Source organism: Linepithema humile, chromosome 1 (genome assembly GCF_040581485.1).
Source record: "Linepithema humile isolate Giens D197 chromosome 1, Lhum_UNIL_v1.0, whole genome shotgun sequence".
In the NCBI taxonomy this organism is placed as follows: domain Eukaryota; kingdom Metazoa; phylum Arthropoda; class Insecta; order Hymenoptera; family Formicidae; genus Linepithema; species Linepithema humile.
Window position 1 is genome coordinate 26,421,646 of NC_090128.1, and position 16,089 is coordinate 26,437,734.

The 16,089-nt window shown below is 34.9% G+C and overlaps 2 protein-coding genes across 3 annotated transcripts in view; both read right to left on the reverse strand.

Moving 5' to 3' along the window:
- Positions 1–655: 655 nt before the first annotated feature.
- LOC105678050 (uncharacterized) lies at positions 656–3,035 on the reverse strand. Its single transcript, XM_012377049.2, has 3 exons — positions 2,879–3,035; positions 1,705–1,827; positions 656–1,104 (listed from the first exon to the last, which is right to left on the reverse strand). Exons 1-3 carry the CDS (start codon positions 3,018–3,020, stop codon positions 980–982), a joined length of 390 nt encoding a protein of 129 aa, XP_012232472.2. The 5' UTR covers positions 3,021–3,035; the 3' UTR covers positions 656–979.
- Positions 3,036–4,563: 1,528 nt separating this feature from the next.
- Positions 4,564–16,089, reverse strand: part of LOC105678081 (discoidin domain-containing receptor 2-like) — a 76,965-nt gene continuing 65,439 nt past the window's right edge. The window contains exons 8-17 of one of the 2 annotated variants that reach the window (XM_067348072.1): positions 14,089–14,296; positions 13,173–13,265; positions 9,269–9,438; positions 9,032–9,206; positions 8,657–8,919; positions 8,273–8,410; positions 7,434–7,741; positions 6,998–7,232; positions 6,514–6,663; positions 4,564–6,183 (exon numbers count right to left, since the gene is read on the reverse strand). In XM_067348072.1, the coding sequence (XP_067204173.1) occupies positions 6,037–6,183; positions 6,514–6,663; positions 6,998–7,232; positions 7,434–7,741; positions 8,273–8,410; positions 8,657–8,919; positions 9,032–9,206; positions 9,269–9,438; positions 13,173–13,265; positions 14,089–14,296 (1,887 nt within the window). In that variant the 3' untranslated portion in view covers positions 4,564–6,036. Of the gene's footprint in view, positions 6,184–6,513; positions 6,664–6,997; positions 7,233–7,433; positions 7,742–8,272; positions 8,411–8,656; positions 8,920–9,031; positions 9,207–9,268; positions 9,445–13,172; positions 13,266–14,088; positions 14,297–16,089 lie in introns of both variants that reach the window. The other variant, XM_012377117.2, reaches the window with a different exon arrangement.

Genomic DNA, 16,089 nt, shown 5'->3' on the forward strand with positions numbered 1-16,089 from the left:
CTGCTTCGTATATATCTTCTTTCCTTTTTTTTTTACTTACTCTCCTCACTTATTTCTGTCTTTCTCCTTTTGGCCGCCTTTCTTCTTGTACACGTTGTTCCTTGACCGACCTCTTGTCAACCGCCTTAGCTCGCCACCGCCCCGGGCAACTTTTCTTTCCGGATAAAACTTCACGGTATATCCCACTTGCCTTCTCTTTTCCCTTGTTTTCTTGCCCTTTTCTCTCCTGACTTTCCTTTAAAATTATCATTGTTCAAGGAGCATAAAAAGCATATCATATAAAAAACAATAGTTTCCTCTCCAGCGATTTTATCGATGAAAAGTTTAATTCGAGATAAGGTTTGCTAAACCATTCATTCAAAAACTGTGATTGAAGATATGTAAAAGTGCAGTCACATTACTTTTTATAAATGTTGTTGGTTAAAAAATTTTGATGTAAAGAATTTAACATTATATTATTCAATATAATTTAATCAAATGTTTTGAAAGAGTTGTGTTAATAGATTTTAATTTTTTATTATTAATTATTATACAACATGTTGTGTTGATGAATTTAATTATATATTGTTGACATATTTGTGAATATTATATAGACAATAATTATGGTGTTGTCGATCAAACATTAGATTATAAATGGAGCGAAATAATTTTGAAATTGTAATTATATAAGATTTTTATTTATATAAAATTTAATATCTATAAAAATTACACTAGTGCACATACATAAATCGTCGATTTTGAAAACAATGTACTTAAGTGCAATTTCGAAAAACTTGCTTGATACAAGTATTGATCTATCAATTAAAAAAACTTATCATTGTTTTTATCAATAAATACTTTCAATTCTTATTAAAATATACAAAATTTTTAATTTACATAAATGATATCTATACGTAGCAACATTATTTTAATATTATATTAAAGTTGCTGGAGATTTGATTATGTTATTGGACATTTGTCACATACATCTTAATTACTTTTAAACCAAAACGCAACAGACTTTATTGCTCGGACAGTCGATTGCTTGGCGTTGTAGACTCGTACCACATCTATCCATGCACTCTCCACCGTAGTGACGGCAATGAGTTCTGTATTCCATTTTAACTGTAATGAAAAGAATTTATCTTAGGAGAAATGCTTGTAATAGAAAGTGTGACTTCTCCAGTTGCATATTTCATAGCCGCATAACAGGAAGAAACTTTAATGCGCTTATGTACGATGATTTAATGGGTAATTCGTCCTGTCGCTTTAAAAATACGTTACTAGCTGTTAAATATTTGCGAATACTCTCCACGAGGATGTTCGGAAAATTAATTTTCGAGATATGAATCTATATTGAAACGATATCGTAAAAGATATCGGATGGAAATGGATGCGAGTGGAAAATCGTGCTTATAATTTGCTATGTGAAAGTGGCGCATACATTAATTCGCTAGCCGTTCGAAATTCATAACGCGATAAAGCGAATTCTAGGAATATATGCGACTCGACGTTGACTTATGCGTATCGTATATTGCGAAGATATCATAATATAAATAAGGCGTGTATTTACTATTTTACTTATTTACTATTTAAGATCAGTAATAACTGCGTATTGCAGATTAACGTCGAACGATAAATTGTGCTCTAAAGTGTTACAAAAATATATAACACTTTGATTCTTCTGATCAATATGCGATATTAGTTTATTCAGTGTGAACTTACCTAGACTGCAGCAAGAGGTACCCTGTTCCTGGCATAGAACTTGGGTATTCATCACTGGTATTTCGCACTTTTCAGGGGTAACACAGTTCTCTTTAGGACATATTTCCGCCGCATTGACATGTTCTAAAAACAGATTTACAAGATTGCAATTTTATCGAAATTGTTTCTTGTTAATCTCGAATTTTCTTTATTGCATTAAGAATAAAAAATTTGTCAGTTATTTACAAATTAAACGTATGCTTCTACGCATTAGCGCAATAGTAATCGATTCATATTTTAACGATGTGGCTTATGTGGCAATGTTTACAAAAATAAACATTTAATTTCTACGATAAAGCGAACTCTTATCTATTAGAACTGACAATTTTGCACTTGTGTGCAAAAACACGAAAAGAAAAAAAGAAAATTATGCAAATAAGTTGAATTTATTTGATAAAATCTGTAAACTTTGATATTAAATATTGAATCAATGAGCAATTATTGGTATTACATTAAATTATTATTTAAAATTATATAAATTATAATTTGAAAACAAGTTAAAAAAACGGAATAATTTCTTTATTTAATATTCTTGGAAAAGAGAGGATTTTGAGCCAAAGCAGGATTTCAGTCGCTTCAACAATCTTCTTTATTCAAACAATAAACGTTTCGACTTTTTGACTATCTGCAGTACATAAAATCTAGTAGTAGTCTGATAAACTGATGTAATCACGCATAATCAACAATAAGAAGTCAGTTAATGCGGGAGCGTTATCATGTAAATTGTTGATTCTTTTGTGACAACACCGCAAGCAGTTTATATGATAATGCTTACAATCTCATAGTTTGCAATGACTTCTTATTGTTCTAATAATGGACTTCTACGGGAATATTATACCCCACATGATTATGCGACATCAGTTTATCAGACTACTACGATTCTATGTACTGAAGATGGTCGAGGGGTCGACTGAAACGTTTACTGTTTGAATAAAGAATATTATTGAAGCGACTGAAATCCTGCTTCAGCTCAAGATCCTCTCTTTTCCAAGAATATTGTTTTAATTTGAGCCTATATATATATTCTTTATTTAAATTTTATGTTCGAAAAAATTTGACATATTCATATTTGCATATTTAAAACTATTAATGTATGTTGTAATTTTTTATTTTATACAAAAAGAATATTACTTACCAGTATAGAGAAGGACGGTCGCGAGGACGACGAACACGAGTGTGTAGGTTCTCATTTTTTCGGCGACTAGGAGAGTGTCGGAGTAGCGTGTGATTCTGACAGTCGACGATTCAATGGTCTCACTTTCTCGGAACGCTACCATTATATAAACGGAAGAAACCGGCATTACGCGGCACGATCACGCACACATGGACACTAGAGTACGGCACACACACATGCGAGTTATCTCTATAATGTGCAATTCCTTATCTCCCCTGTTATTATATGATGTCAGATAATGTTTGACTTTTCCGTGACTCATCGAGTGATAATAGTATGTTCCTAGGATGAGAGGTGTAGCAAAATTTCGAGACTTTTCCGAATTCGTTGCTTGTGCACTCGTTGCGCTTAACTATTCATAAAATATGTACATATATAGTACCAGCATTGCGATTCCTTTGTATCCTTTTGCAATATATTGATAACTCGGAGATAATAGTCGAAAGTCTGTTAAACCGATTGTGCAACAGAAACAGTTCATTATAATGCAGAACTAGTTTTTCTAATTATGCAATTTGGCTTTAAACCACAATTCTTTTATTTTTTAAATACAATTTTTTTGTATTCCATCAATTACACTTCTTGCAAGTTCTTTTTTTATCTTTTTGCCATTACGCAAATTTTGAAATTAATAGTGCATGTAGCATTTGTCAATCTATTGAGTATAATTTTAGATGAGAATGCAATAAACAGTTTGTACATATCGATCCACATTTGTATTTCACATTTAACGCTGAACATAGTCTTTATCGTTAGCATTAATATAAATAAGGTTTTTTTTTTTATATAATAAGTCAAACAAAATTTTATCTTAGATGTTTTTCGTTTGATATATTCGCGAGATTAAAATCACTACGGCTGTGTGTGATCGTGATTTGTCCTCGGAACATTAGACAAATATTGTTCTGTAATATTATATTAATCCAGATTCACGAAACAATTGCATAACAAGTTTATCAATCTCGTTCATCAATCTTTTACTCGTTATCTGGTATCGTAAGAAACAGACGGGCTTAATAAACAGATTTTGAGAAAAACATTTTAAACATCGAATAACACTTTGACAGTAAAAATCATTAAGCATTTACTTTTATATTGCATTGTTGCCTAGGACGTTTTGTAGATAATATTGAATCTTCTGAACTTTTGTAGAATCATCTAACAATTTGAATCAACGTTGCAACTTTTGGTTGGTTTTCACAGTTGACACTTACTGTTTTTCTTTTGCCATTCTTCAGCAACGAGTTGTTAGATGGTTATAACTAAGGTGCACTCTACCTTAGAAACGGACAAACTTAGTTATAGCCATCCAACGACTCGTTTCTAAAGGTGCGATAAGAAGACGTCAACTACAACAATCTGTTGAAAGTTAAATCTCTCTTGCACAACTTTGCTTTAAACTTTAGACGATCTTGCCAGTAAAATTCCAGAAAATTTAAATGTAGTAATTGAGATAATTAGGTGGTAAGCTTTAGGGGATTAATTTATTATTGAAGAAATTGACAAACACTTAAGAACACTCTTCAAATGGGTTTATCATTGATCGAGATTGATATCGGCAAACAATTATAACGATAACAATTGTTTGGAGACTTGTTTAATTTCATTCAACAAGTTCGAAGAACAAGGGATAGGACGTTTGAACGTTTCTATTTTTTTTAAATTTATTTTTTTATTCACGCAAATAACAAGCTGCACACATTTCATAATTATTCGAGTTATGCACATACTTTAAAATGACAATATGCAAATCAATTGCGACTTGGAAAATATACGATAAGAGATTATAATAGATGCTATAATTCTATCCATAAATAATAAATTCGAGTATTCTTTAGCCACCAAATAAAGATAATGTGATAAGATTTTCATTTTGCAATCGTCGATACGCTCAAGCGTCCGTACGACAATATGAAATTCCAACAAATGTATGGCGTTTAATTTTTATTGATTTTTCAAAGCATGATATTTGCTGCTAGATGTTCTTAGCATTCTTTTGTTCTTAAATAAAAATGAGCGAAGATATGTGTTTGTATTACGTCCTCGGGAAGAACATACTTTAAACCTACATCTTTTAACATAGTACAGGTCAAACTTAAATAAATGATGGAACAATAAGTACTTACTACTGACGGGCTTCGAATGTACAAGTTGACTAAGCCGAAATTTTTAGGGCGTAGTAAGACGGTAGGTTCTAACAAAATTACCTCACGCCTATATTTTTTAATCGACTAAACATCTAATTTTTTTCCCAAATATCGCTAATACTTTTTACACTTACCATTAACTCACCGTATTTGCGAATGAAATTGATTAAAGTTGCGAATTAAATTACGCTAACGCCATTTCCGCTAATCATTTAAGAATGTCGAAGAGTTAAGCGTAACAGAGTGTAAAGAATGGATAAAAGGAAAGGAAAAAGAAAATAGCCGTCGTGACATCTACTGCCGTAAAAATTTCCCCGTTTTACCTAGCATTAAGATCTAGATTTGTATGTACAAATGGATAGACTTTATCAGTACTGAGCATAGTAGCGTAGGTACATATTACACATTATTAATGTTAGAATACTGTACACGATAGCACTTTCGTGAGAATTAAAGATTCATACTGACTAGAAAATGAAATTTCATTAGACGTCCAGACAAAAGTGACGCGATTATCCACTCGAATCGAAGAGCAAAATTATCGGTCTCAAGTGTCTGAAGAAAACAAACGTGACACTTATGTATAATTATACATCTCTCCTCGTTTGCTCGTTTGGCATTCGCTCTGATTACGACGTCCGTTATCGTTACTTTCATCTGGACAGAAGATTACGAGCGATTAACGGTCTGCGGGAGATCATCGATCGTCGCTAGAGTTGCGCTCGTGATGAGATTTTTTATTAATCAAATTTCTTTGCGCGAAGAAGGAGACATTTAGCGTCTCCGATACACGTATATCTAAAACTAACGATTGTACATTTCTGGAGAATCTGATTCGCAAGGCGTCATGCCAAGCGTGTAATGATCTTGAATAATGTCTTCTGTTTCAATGTCCCACTCGAAATATTCTCGATGTCGTTCACATTGGAAGAGATTATCTGTCCATTCCATATCACAGTTAATCGAGATTACTTATACAGGTCGATAGTCCGCTATTATGTTCTTCAGAAACGTATAGATATCCTTGAAGGTTGGTCGTGATGTCTCATCTCTTCTCCAACATGAACACATCATTTGATATACTTCTTCTGGACACATTGTTGGTTTCGGTAGAAGTACCTAAAATGAGATATTTGTTAGAAAAACAAAAATGATTGACTAAAAGTTAATTAGTGAATAAAAGTTTTGTCAAAAAATTTTATTCACAAAAACGTTTTTTCAATTTATTAATTATATTAATACTTTATAGCGATAATTATTATCTATAATTATCCTTAATAAATCTATGTGCGCGCGCGCGCGTGAACCAACACAATACGTGCAAAACTTGTTTGTGTAAAACGTGGTTTTTAATGTTTAATGAATAAGTAAAATTTGATAACTAATCGATAGACTTGTAAATCATTTATCGTTTAAGAGATCGTTTCGCCATTCGGATAAGATATTTACTTGTAGTTCCGCTCCGTAATACATATGTTCGGCATTCTGAATAACTTGATCGTTTGACAGATGCTGAAAGGGCTTTTCTCTAGCCAGACTCATCACTTCCCAGAGTGTCACGGCGAAAGACCATATGCTACTCGAACACGTATATCTATCCTGAAATTTAAGTGTTACATTGTCATTGCTAGCTCTTATTGCGTTTGCTGTTAAAAATTTCTTAGCTTATTTTAAATGAATTTTACTTGAATTAACTTTTAATTAGAGTTTAAAAATTACAAAGATATATGACGTTAAAAATTGAAAATCTAGAATAAAAATGTAAAATAATAATCTTTTTCACTAAAAAGAAATCTATTATAGATAGAGAAACTATAATTAAAATTAAACAAATTATAGGACATTTTTACGACTATAAAAAAAATTGAAATATAATTTTATTCACATGATCAATCAAAAAATATTTTAAAAGTCAAAGATTATTTAATCTTACCAATAAAATGCTTTCCCACGGTAACCATCTGATCGGTGCGGGAGGTCTACCGCCTATGTCGCTATAATCTTTCTTGTAAAGATCACTGCACATGGCTATATCGGTCACTTTTACGGTATAAGAACGACCCACTAGACAATTTCTGGCCGCCAAGTCTTTATGTACCAGATTCTTCGATTCGAGAAATCTCATTCCGGATGCTATCTGTGTCCCCATGTATAGCAGACAACTTTGACTGAAAATAATCAAAATTCACCAAATAAATTTTATGCGGGGAAGAACTTATTTTATGTGATTAATATACAAATTTATACTATATACTTCACATTTTACATTATAAATGCGTAAAATAAAAGACAAAGAAATGTGGAAAAGCAGCATTTGAACTTTTGATGGACGATTGTCAAATGAGAAATCATTCGAAGGGAGGTTTTACCTAAGGGCTTTTAAATTGCAATTTGGCCTGAGCGTTCCCGTGAGTGGTACGCTGTACTGGAGGTAATGAGCGAGATCGCCGAGTTCCGTATACTCCATGATTGTCCACGGCGCTGGTTCGACAGTGCACACTCCTAAGACTCGTGCCACATTCGGATCTGATAAACACGACAGAAATCGCACCTCTCTCATTTGGTCTACGGCGTTGTTAGTTCGAACATCGCTGGTACACAAAGGTACACGAGCAACGATTAATCTGGGAGCGCCAGATACGACCTCGTCTAGACCAACAGCTTCGCATATTATAGCCTGAAAGTGATATAATATTTTTAGAATATGTCTAGATGAAAATTATCGGAAATATAATTGCATAATTATTCGACGATATTAATCATATTAATATTTTGTATCGAGTTTCAAGTGTTAGTTTAACAAGGTGCACGTTATTTAAGAGATATTTAAATAAAAATGTCGCTTACTTTGCATATTTTTTAAGAACGACGTATTATCAGAAAAAAAAACAAATATATATCAGAATTTTGCAGGAAGTGTATATATGTTGTTTAGATAAATATGTAAATTATATTTCGTCATCACGCGCAACTGCCATCACGCAAGCGAAGCGTGTATCTGCGGGTGTATTTATACGTGCCATATCTCAAATGTATGATTAACCAAAACCATTCTTTTACCGATATTTAAATACCTTTTTCTGATACGAAGAAAAATGCAAACTATTTTGCGTAAATAAGGAAGCAGAAATGTATTTCGAGCAACTATTATTAATAATGCGATAACGTGCAGTTTGTGTATTTTTCAATTTATAAACGATGTCGTCACCTCTCCTATATTGCTGGAGCCAAGTTTCTCTGTCGTTCGTAGGCACTGACGTGGTATATTGGTTGGCTCTATTTCCTTGCATCTGTACGGCTTGTTCATACTGGGCGCGATATTCCAACTGACGACCGGTGCCGGTATCTATAAATGAAGTGCATATATAACTATCGCATCTCTCCCGCTCTTGAAATAAATTTTTTGCAACAAGATAAACAAACTAAATATAAATTACATTTGGCATCAGAAAATTAAGAGAGTTTGAAGCGGCAGTTTGATTTTCGGTTTTGTGGATATAACGGTACTTTTCCTTTGCTTTTGCAAAGGCGCAATCAGTCAAATACGCCATCAAATTGTATACACATACGATGGTACAAAACTAATGTGTACCTTGTGCTTCTCCTTTGGCGCTGTGTGCCAGCGTTTCGAGTGAACCTGATCGACGTCTCTTTGGTGATTGGGCGTAACCGCGATATTGAGTTTCCTAGTTGGACTGCTATAACTTTGAAGGGTCCTGTAGTGTTGGGAATGACGAGCCGGCGAGTTAGTCGGCGATGAGGCGCAGCTGGACGGGCCGACCGCAGACTCCGGCCTCGCGTCCAGTCGTACGTCCTCTTCTGGAATTTCTATATTTTTAAATTCCTTTGGGAACTCTGAAAAATATCATAGTTTCAACATTTCCTGCTTTTCGTAACCAAACCACCGATTCGATCGCCGCTGCTCGTTGTTTTCCATTGAAATTTGCACGATAGCTCTAATGCTTACCGGAATTTGCTACAATCGCGTATGTGGACTTGTATTGGGGACTAACGAGCGGCGAGTTAAATTGCTCCATCGTAAGTGACTCATGCATGCTAACGTCCTCTGGTATGTCAGGTGAAACATGATTGGCAGTTTCCGCCGTCAGCATTCCGCCGGGTGTTAAGTTCAAAAGAAGACCCTGTAAATTGTAAATTTCCAATCATTTACTTGTCAGAATCTCAAACGTAATCTCTGTTTTACCTTCATGTTTATGGCAAAGCCAAATGGATTCTTCAACACCGTCGGAGAACTCTGCAATTTTTGTCGTCGATTGAGAAGTAGGATAATGAAGAAGACCAACAAGAGCAGCAGTATAATGGCAGTGAGGATGCCTATCAGTATCTCCAAGTATTCTTGGCCATCATCTGACGCTGTAACTGTACAGATTTGTAGGGACATATCATTGTTGTTAGATCGCATTAAATAACGTACGACAAAGTAAACATTAGATCCAATAATGTGCAAAATAATTGTCTTATTCTACAAAAAATCTTTTTGTGGAAAAATTATTTTATTGAGCGTAAACGAAGCTAGCTTCTCCGCAACTCGCTCGTTATTGATTTACATTGCAAAAACTATGCTTTGTCGCACACTGTCCGCGTCAAGTGCTTGGAAGCTACGGCAGTATGATTGTTTTTCTCGCGACGGAAATAATTAAGTTCGTCGAACTCGCGTGATGATCAAGATCGGCCGGTGACTTTTTTCTTCGATCAGAGCGCAGAGTAGGCTGGATGGAAAATCGTGGCGGACGACTGTTATAACGCCGATTTTGCACTTAATTCAGGAAGGGGAGCGTAGGCGAGAAAATCTGGATTTCAAATGACGCTTCCTCTTCGTCGTGCAATGTGTAGAAAAAGAAAATTGCGCGAGAACGCTTTTAATTTCCACTCTTGTGCTCACGCGTACCCTCCTTCGTTTGTTCCCCCGTTTTCCGCGTTTTTTATATTTTTTCTCCGTTTTTTTATTCCGCAATTCTATTCTTTGTTTTTGAGGGAAGAACGGATAACGGTATTAGGAGATAAAGCTGCGGTTGCGAGTCTGGCATTATGCATACTTGAGCCTGTTATTATCTTGGTCTCTCTTTTATTAGACAATTTTTGATTTTGTTTTTTCAACGTGGCACATTGATTGCCGGCATATCCATGGTCATTCTACTTTTTCGATCAAGCGCAACGGCAGTCAGCTTACCATTGCTTTATTTACAACCGCGTATTGAAACGTATTTAAAGGATTTCGTATCGTATTGGGTGATAGGATTTTGAAACGCCATTTTGGCGCGGTGCTGTTACGTCTGAATCGATTATTTCCATCCTTTTTTCACCTTTTTTCACCTTTTTTTCAATATTTCTTTATTTATCTCGTTTAATCCATTTGTATATACATGACGACGAGTGTGCCACGAATTTTAAAGAGGTCGTATACTTTCAACAACAATGGCTTACCTTTTTTGACCTGTCACTAAAATAAGGGAAAAGAAAAAAGTAGTAAAACCTGTTTTTTACAGCGTGTTTCTTTTATTAAAAACTTTCAGGGTAGGACCTTCTTTAAAGCTTCCGTTTTCGACCTTGTAAACGCATTAGTATGCGTTTGCACGCTAGTTAATATTGCCATAATAATCGCGTTTTAATATTTTAATACTTTTAATACTTGCAGAATGCAAGTGATTAATTATTAATATTCTCTACACACAAAAAATAAAAGTATTTTAATTTTAAGCATTAATAGTTTTACAATATATGCGACTTTTCGTAACTGCACGATTCTTCTTCTTCAATTCTACGTCTTTATTTGCAGCTGACTAGAGAAAATATCTGTAATCAAAAGAAAGGGAGGTGCTGAAGAATAAAGTTCGGCATTTACACAGTCTATCAGAGATATGTAATTATGAAGTCGACTGTTCCCTGTCCGGTCTTTTCCTTCTTCGGTTGCCTTATTTCGCTCGTTCTTTTATGACTCTAATCCTCCCTTCTCCACTCTGTCGAATCAGACGTTGGCTAATCCGCATAATCGATCGCACGGATATCGGCGTTTGAATTATGAAAGCGCCAGTTCTTTCTTTAGCTTCTCTGCTCGTGAATTGCATGAAAAAAATTGCGCGCAAGAACTATATTAGCAGTCACGGCACCCGTTGCCGCGCGTCCTTTTGAATTCAGACCACCGTAAAGCGGACGCGCGGTTTACATGTTGTTTTTTTTAGTTACTCTATTTTTTTTTCGTTTTACCCTTTGTCGCTCTTCCCTCGCGTCGTGCCATCTTTTTCAGCGCGCGCGTGCTGCTTTGCGCGGGCGGGCGATTTCGCGGCTGTTTTATTTGAGGACCGTTCGCATTTCCTTTATTTATAATGGCGAACCAGGAAAGTACTCAGTCTATTTTTTCGACGGGGGTTATAGGGGGATAGGATTCACGCGGCGAGGTATATCAGAGAGCCGTAATTATGCCGCAGTCGAGTATTCTTCCCAACATCCTCCCGCGTCCTCATTTATCTGCTGCACTTCCAGTTATCTATATCTTCCGCGCCCCTGTTTCCGTGCTATAAGTTTTTTCCATTTTTTATTCTCGTCCTCCTTTCGTAACGTAATTTCCCTCTCTCTATGTATGCGCGTTTCTCTATCTATTCGGGCGACAAATTATTGTGTTTTATTTACTGCTTGCACTAATGCATTTTGTACACTTTTTATCATACGTTTTGGATCATATCGCGCGGAGGGAAAAAAGGCTAATGTAATTATTCGTGCTCCGTATCGGAAAAAATTGTGGCTCACAGATTAAAATTACACTGGTATATATATAGAAATATCCTTGTTTTTCCTGTAGAAGAGACTTTAATTTATCATCATAGAATTTACTGCCCACACGTTATATTCTTATCGATATCCCTCACTTCAATTTATTATTTCTTTGCAACTTTTAACTTTACATTTATATAAGCAATTTCTTTCATTAATCCAGTAAACTTAAGCGTAGAGTGCATATTTTTCATCTGTTTTGCGGCCTGGAAAATGCCACGTAGGATTTGTTGTTGGCACAAACTATCAGATATACGTAATTATGCCAGAGTCAACCTCACTTTTCTTTTCCTGTTTTCTCTTCTTTTTTCCTCAAATGCGCTACCTCTTAACCCGACTAATTGTTTACGTTACGAGGAAGTTGCTACGTGAATTATAAAGTGCAGCAGCATCTCTTCTCTTCTATGTCAGACAATGACTTTTTCTAATCGTATCTTCTCCTTGGCAAAGAATAACGGCCTCATTTTCCTAATAAAGTTAGTTGAATAAATTTTGTGTATTTTCAAAGCAGACTGAAGGTATACGCGTTGAGCATTTGAAAATTATCCAATTAAATTTAATAATCTGAATTTATATCAAAACTTAAAATGATTAAACACAAAAGTTAAAGTTAAATTAAATAACCAAAGTTTAATTCAATATTTGGCAGAATCAGTAAATCAGATTATCAAAAACATTAAAAAGTAATTACTTGAAATAACACATATTCCAAATTCAAATATATTCACATAGCAGGAATAATACATAACAGAGCTTATGGAATATTATTAGATAATTAAATTTATTTCACGAGGAAAAATTTATTTTTTCGTTACATGTTGCTTTTTCGAGTGCTAATTAAAGTTCCAAATATTGTTAGTTTCGTGTGAAAAATATACGATATGAAATCAAGAATAAAGTGCAAATATTAAAATTGACAGCAAACGTGTAATTAATAATTATTTTTACTTGTGATATACAATACACAATAAATGCATCATTTATATTTTCACAATGAGACATCTGTCTAATAATTCGTCAGGATGAAATTACTTTTGAATGTTTATTGTTAACTGAAGTCAGTCCAAGTTTGGAATCAGGTCGCAAGGATTTAAAATAAACGCGCGCAAGAAAAGCATTATTATGCAACTACGTGAGAAATGTTCGAGACTGGGGTGCGCAAATAAAACGTGAAATATTAAATGTATGAAGTACTCTTGTGAATCTGGAGCTGTCTACTTAGAAGCATGCGGTACGAGAAATGAAAAGTTTCTAGTGCCCGGTGCTTAATTAGAACGAGATTGATACGAATTAAATGCCACTCTCGGTAAGTTACTTACTCGTTTGTGAGTTGAGACCTACTTCGGGGTTGACTGGACTTTCCCCGTTGCTCAAGCCGGGCACCTTTTCCGTAGTGTTTTCGTAGGGATTCGCTGAAAGCGGAAAATAGCTTTAACTAATTAGAATTCATGATGAATGTTGTAAGATTTGCAAAGAGATTCATATGAAATGCGAATGTTTTTACGTATACACGATCAAAATAATAAAATTATTGGGACTATTCACGCAGTTTATGGTTGTTTTCGAAATTGAATTTGTGTAAAACTTCAAATGCCGTTAATATCATTTTATTAGTGTTGTATGTATATTAAAATTATATTTTCTTAAATAGAAATTAACAAAACATCATTATTCATTTGAAATAGAAGCTTTTTATATCATTTCTACTGTCGTTATCAATCGTATTGGAAACGGAAATAGTAAAAAATTTACGCCGGTTATTACTGTAACCGAAGAATATTCCACATTTCATGCACATTTGCGTAAAGATTTAAATGGGATTACCGTATGCGTCCCGTGTCGACATCGTTAACTCAAACGGTCATTAGTGCGATAAAATTGGAGAAATACGGTCGCGGATATTCGAGACAAAGACGTGACGGTTATTAAAAGGCAATTGAAGTCGGAACGAATGCAAGCGGAGTAGAACAAGATAATTCAGTCGACATTATAATTTTATTTATTAAGACAAGACTTCGTAAAGCATCACAATCTGTGAATTATGGTTAAGTACGCGGTTAAGTTACGATCGGTATTTGGATCAGCTAATGTACAAGGTGACCAAAGAAACTCGCGAAAAATATGAGAAAAAAAAACGTGATAAATTGTTTCTTACAGGTTGACATGTAACGTAAAAGCTAAAGAAAATTATTGTCGCTAGAACAAGTAGATGTTGCAAAGATACGAGAAGCTCACTTGCGTCGAACGTCACTTCGCTGATTATGATCCATCGTGCAGCGAAATATAAATGCAGCTTGAGGAATCTGCCGCGTCCTTCGTGAAGACTGATTGAAACATTTCGAGCGTTTTCCAGCACGAGATCCGGTATGTAAGAATAAAGCACAGGTTCGTCTTCGTAGGTTTTGCCATCGATGCTGAACCATATATCCGCCTTCGAAAATACCTGTTGTGCGAAGCAGACTTGTTTAGGAATAATGGATATTATAAATATTATATATGCATATATTCTTTATGAGAATCAGCTCGAAATAATGAGAAAAAATCAAATGCATCTCTTTTGTGCAAAACTTTATTTCAGAGAAAAATACCTATTATTAGATATTTTAGAGAAAATAGAACACTACATTGTAAAGGCCGTGTACTACGTTATAAAAAATTGTTCTGTGTTTTGGGTTCAAATAATATGCTGCTTTTAAAATCTCGTCTCTTACGATAAGAAAAATAGAAGAAATTCTGCATACTATTTTCCTAGAGCGCATCATGTCTGATGTATTCTGGAAAAATAGAGACTCGCGATTCGAACTTGTTTTTATTATACGGTCAATGCACTTTGATACACAGGTAAAAACTCTTTTGTGTTGCAAATCGTGTGCGAGGGCATTGACATCGAAGATGTATACATGCATTACAATTGATGCATAATCGTTAATCATGTCATTTATGATGCGTTCTGCAAATGACACTATTTACAAATGACACTTACTTCACATCTGTAATATGGAAGAGATAGTGTTTTTTGTTATGGATATTCTGTTTTATCTTTATGAGTATCTAATTGACATTTCTTGACTGACATTTCCTCAAAAGTACCAGCGCGATTGTTTCGTTTTGATGTACATACAGCAAAATAATTGTTGCTTTTCTCGCTAAATTAATGATACTGCTTTTAATGTAACTGATGGAAGTCTCGATCAATTTTTCATCACAGCGTGTTATGAACGATATTTGTTGTTTAGTTAACTTAGAGAAATATAGATACTTTTTCAAATATACTTTAAAATTTCATCTCTTAGGCAAAAATGCGTATCGTCGCATAAATGTGGCAATTATTTAAAATTCTATACGTGTTATCTATTAAAAAATTATTAACGAGTAAAATTAGCAATAAATTACAGTATAGCTTAATAATATTATTTCTTGTAATCCTGTTTTGAACGCTGTTGCAATGTAAATGCATTTATGTTTTCAGATAAACTACCGGATTACTTCGATGCTAGCGGATCGTTATATGCGCTTCGCCGTAACTTCGTTTCGTCGTAATATAATAAAATGCGCGTCGCGAGTGCCGTAAGAATTTCGCGCGAGCTCGAAACGAGTTCTAACAAATCATATAGATGATCGGATTTCCGATGAATGCAGCAACAAACTCTGAGACATGATAGTATCTCCGTCAAAAGGGCTCAGTCTGGAGAAGAATCATCTTTTTACGATTATCTTGGGACCATCGTGAATGGCCCCCTTCATTTATCAAATCGTGTTAGAACATACAATTCACGTGTAGTGCATGACGTCATCCGACACGAAGATATTGCTGGGAACCCGATATTCCGGTTGACCCCACGATTGATCCTACCTTGCCTTCTCTATACTTATTCTCTATTGTGAGACATCCGTGCCCCAATTTGGTAAATCCGATCGTCCGAAACGCGAGTGGTATTCGAATATCGTCGTTGCTTGGAATATTCGGTTCGAGTTGCTTACGACGTTCGCGCGGGAGTGCCGTTTAAAGTGTCGCATGATTTTTGTGTCGGGTGCGCTCGCGAGCAATGCGAGCATGATCGCGAACGCGTGTGAGTGCTACGAAGAAGCAGGAGTCGCAGGGAGCATCGGACGTCGGACAACATTGCGGTAAGTAATTTATCGTCAAAAATGGTGGAGGGATTAGCTTAATATGAAAGTTGTTTTATGTGAGCTACATTTTTTATTTATTAAAATTATTTATTATTGCAACGCAAA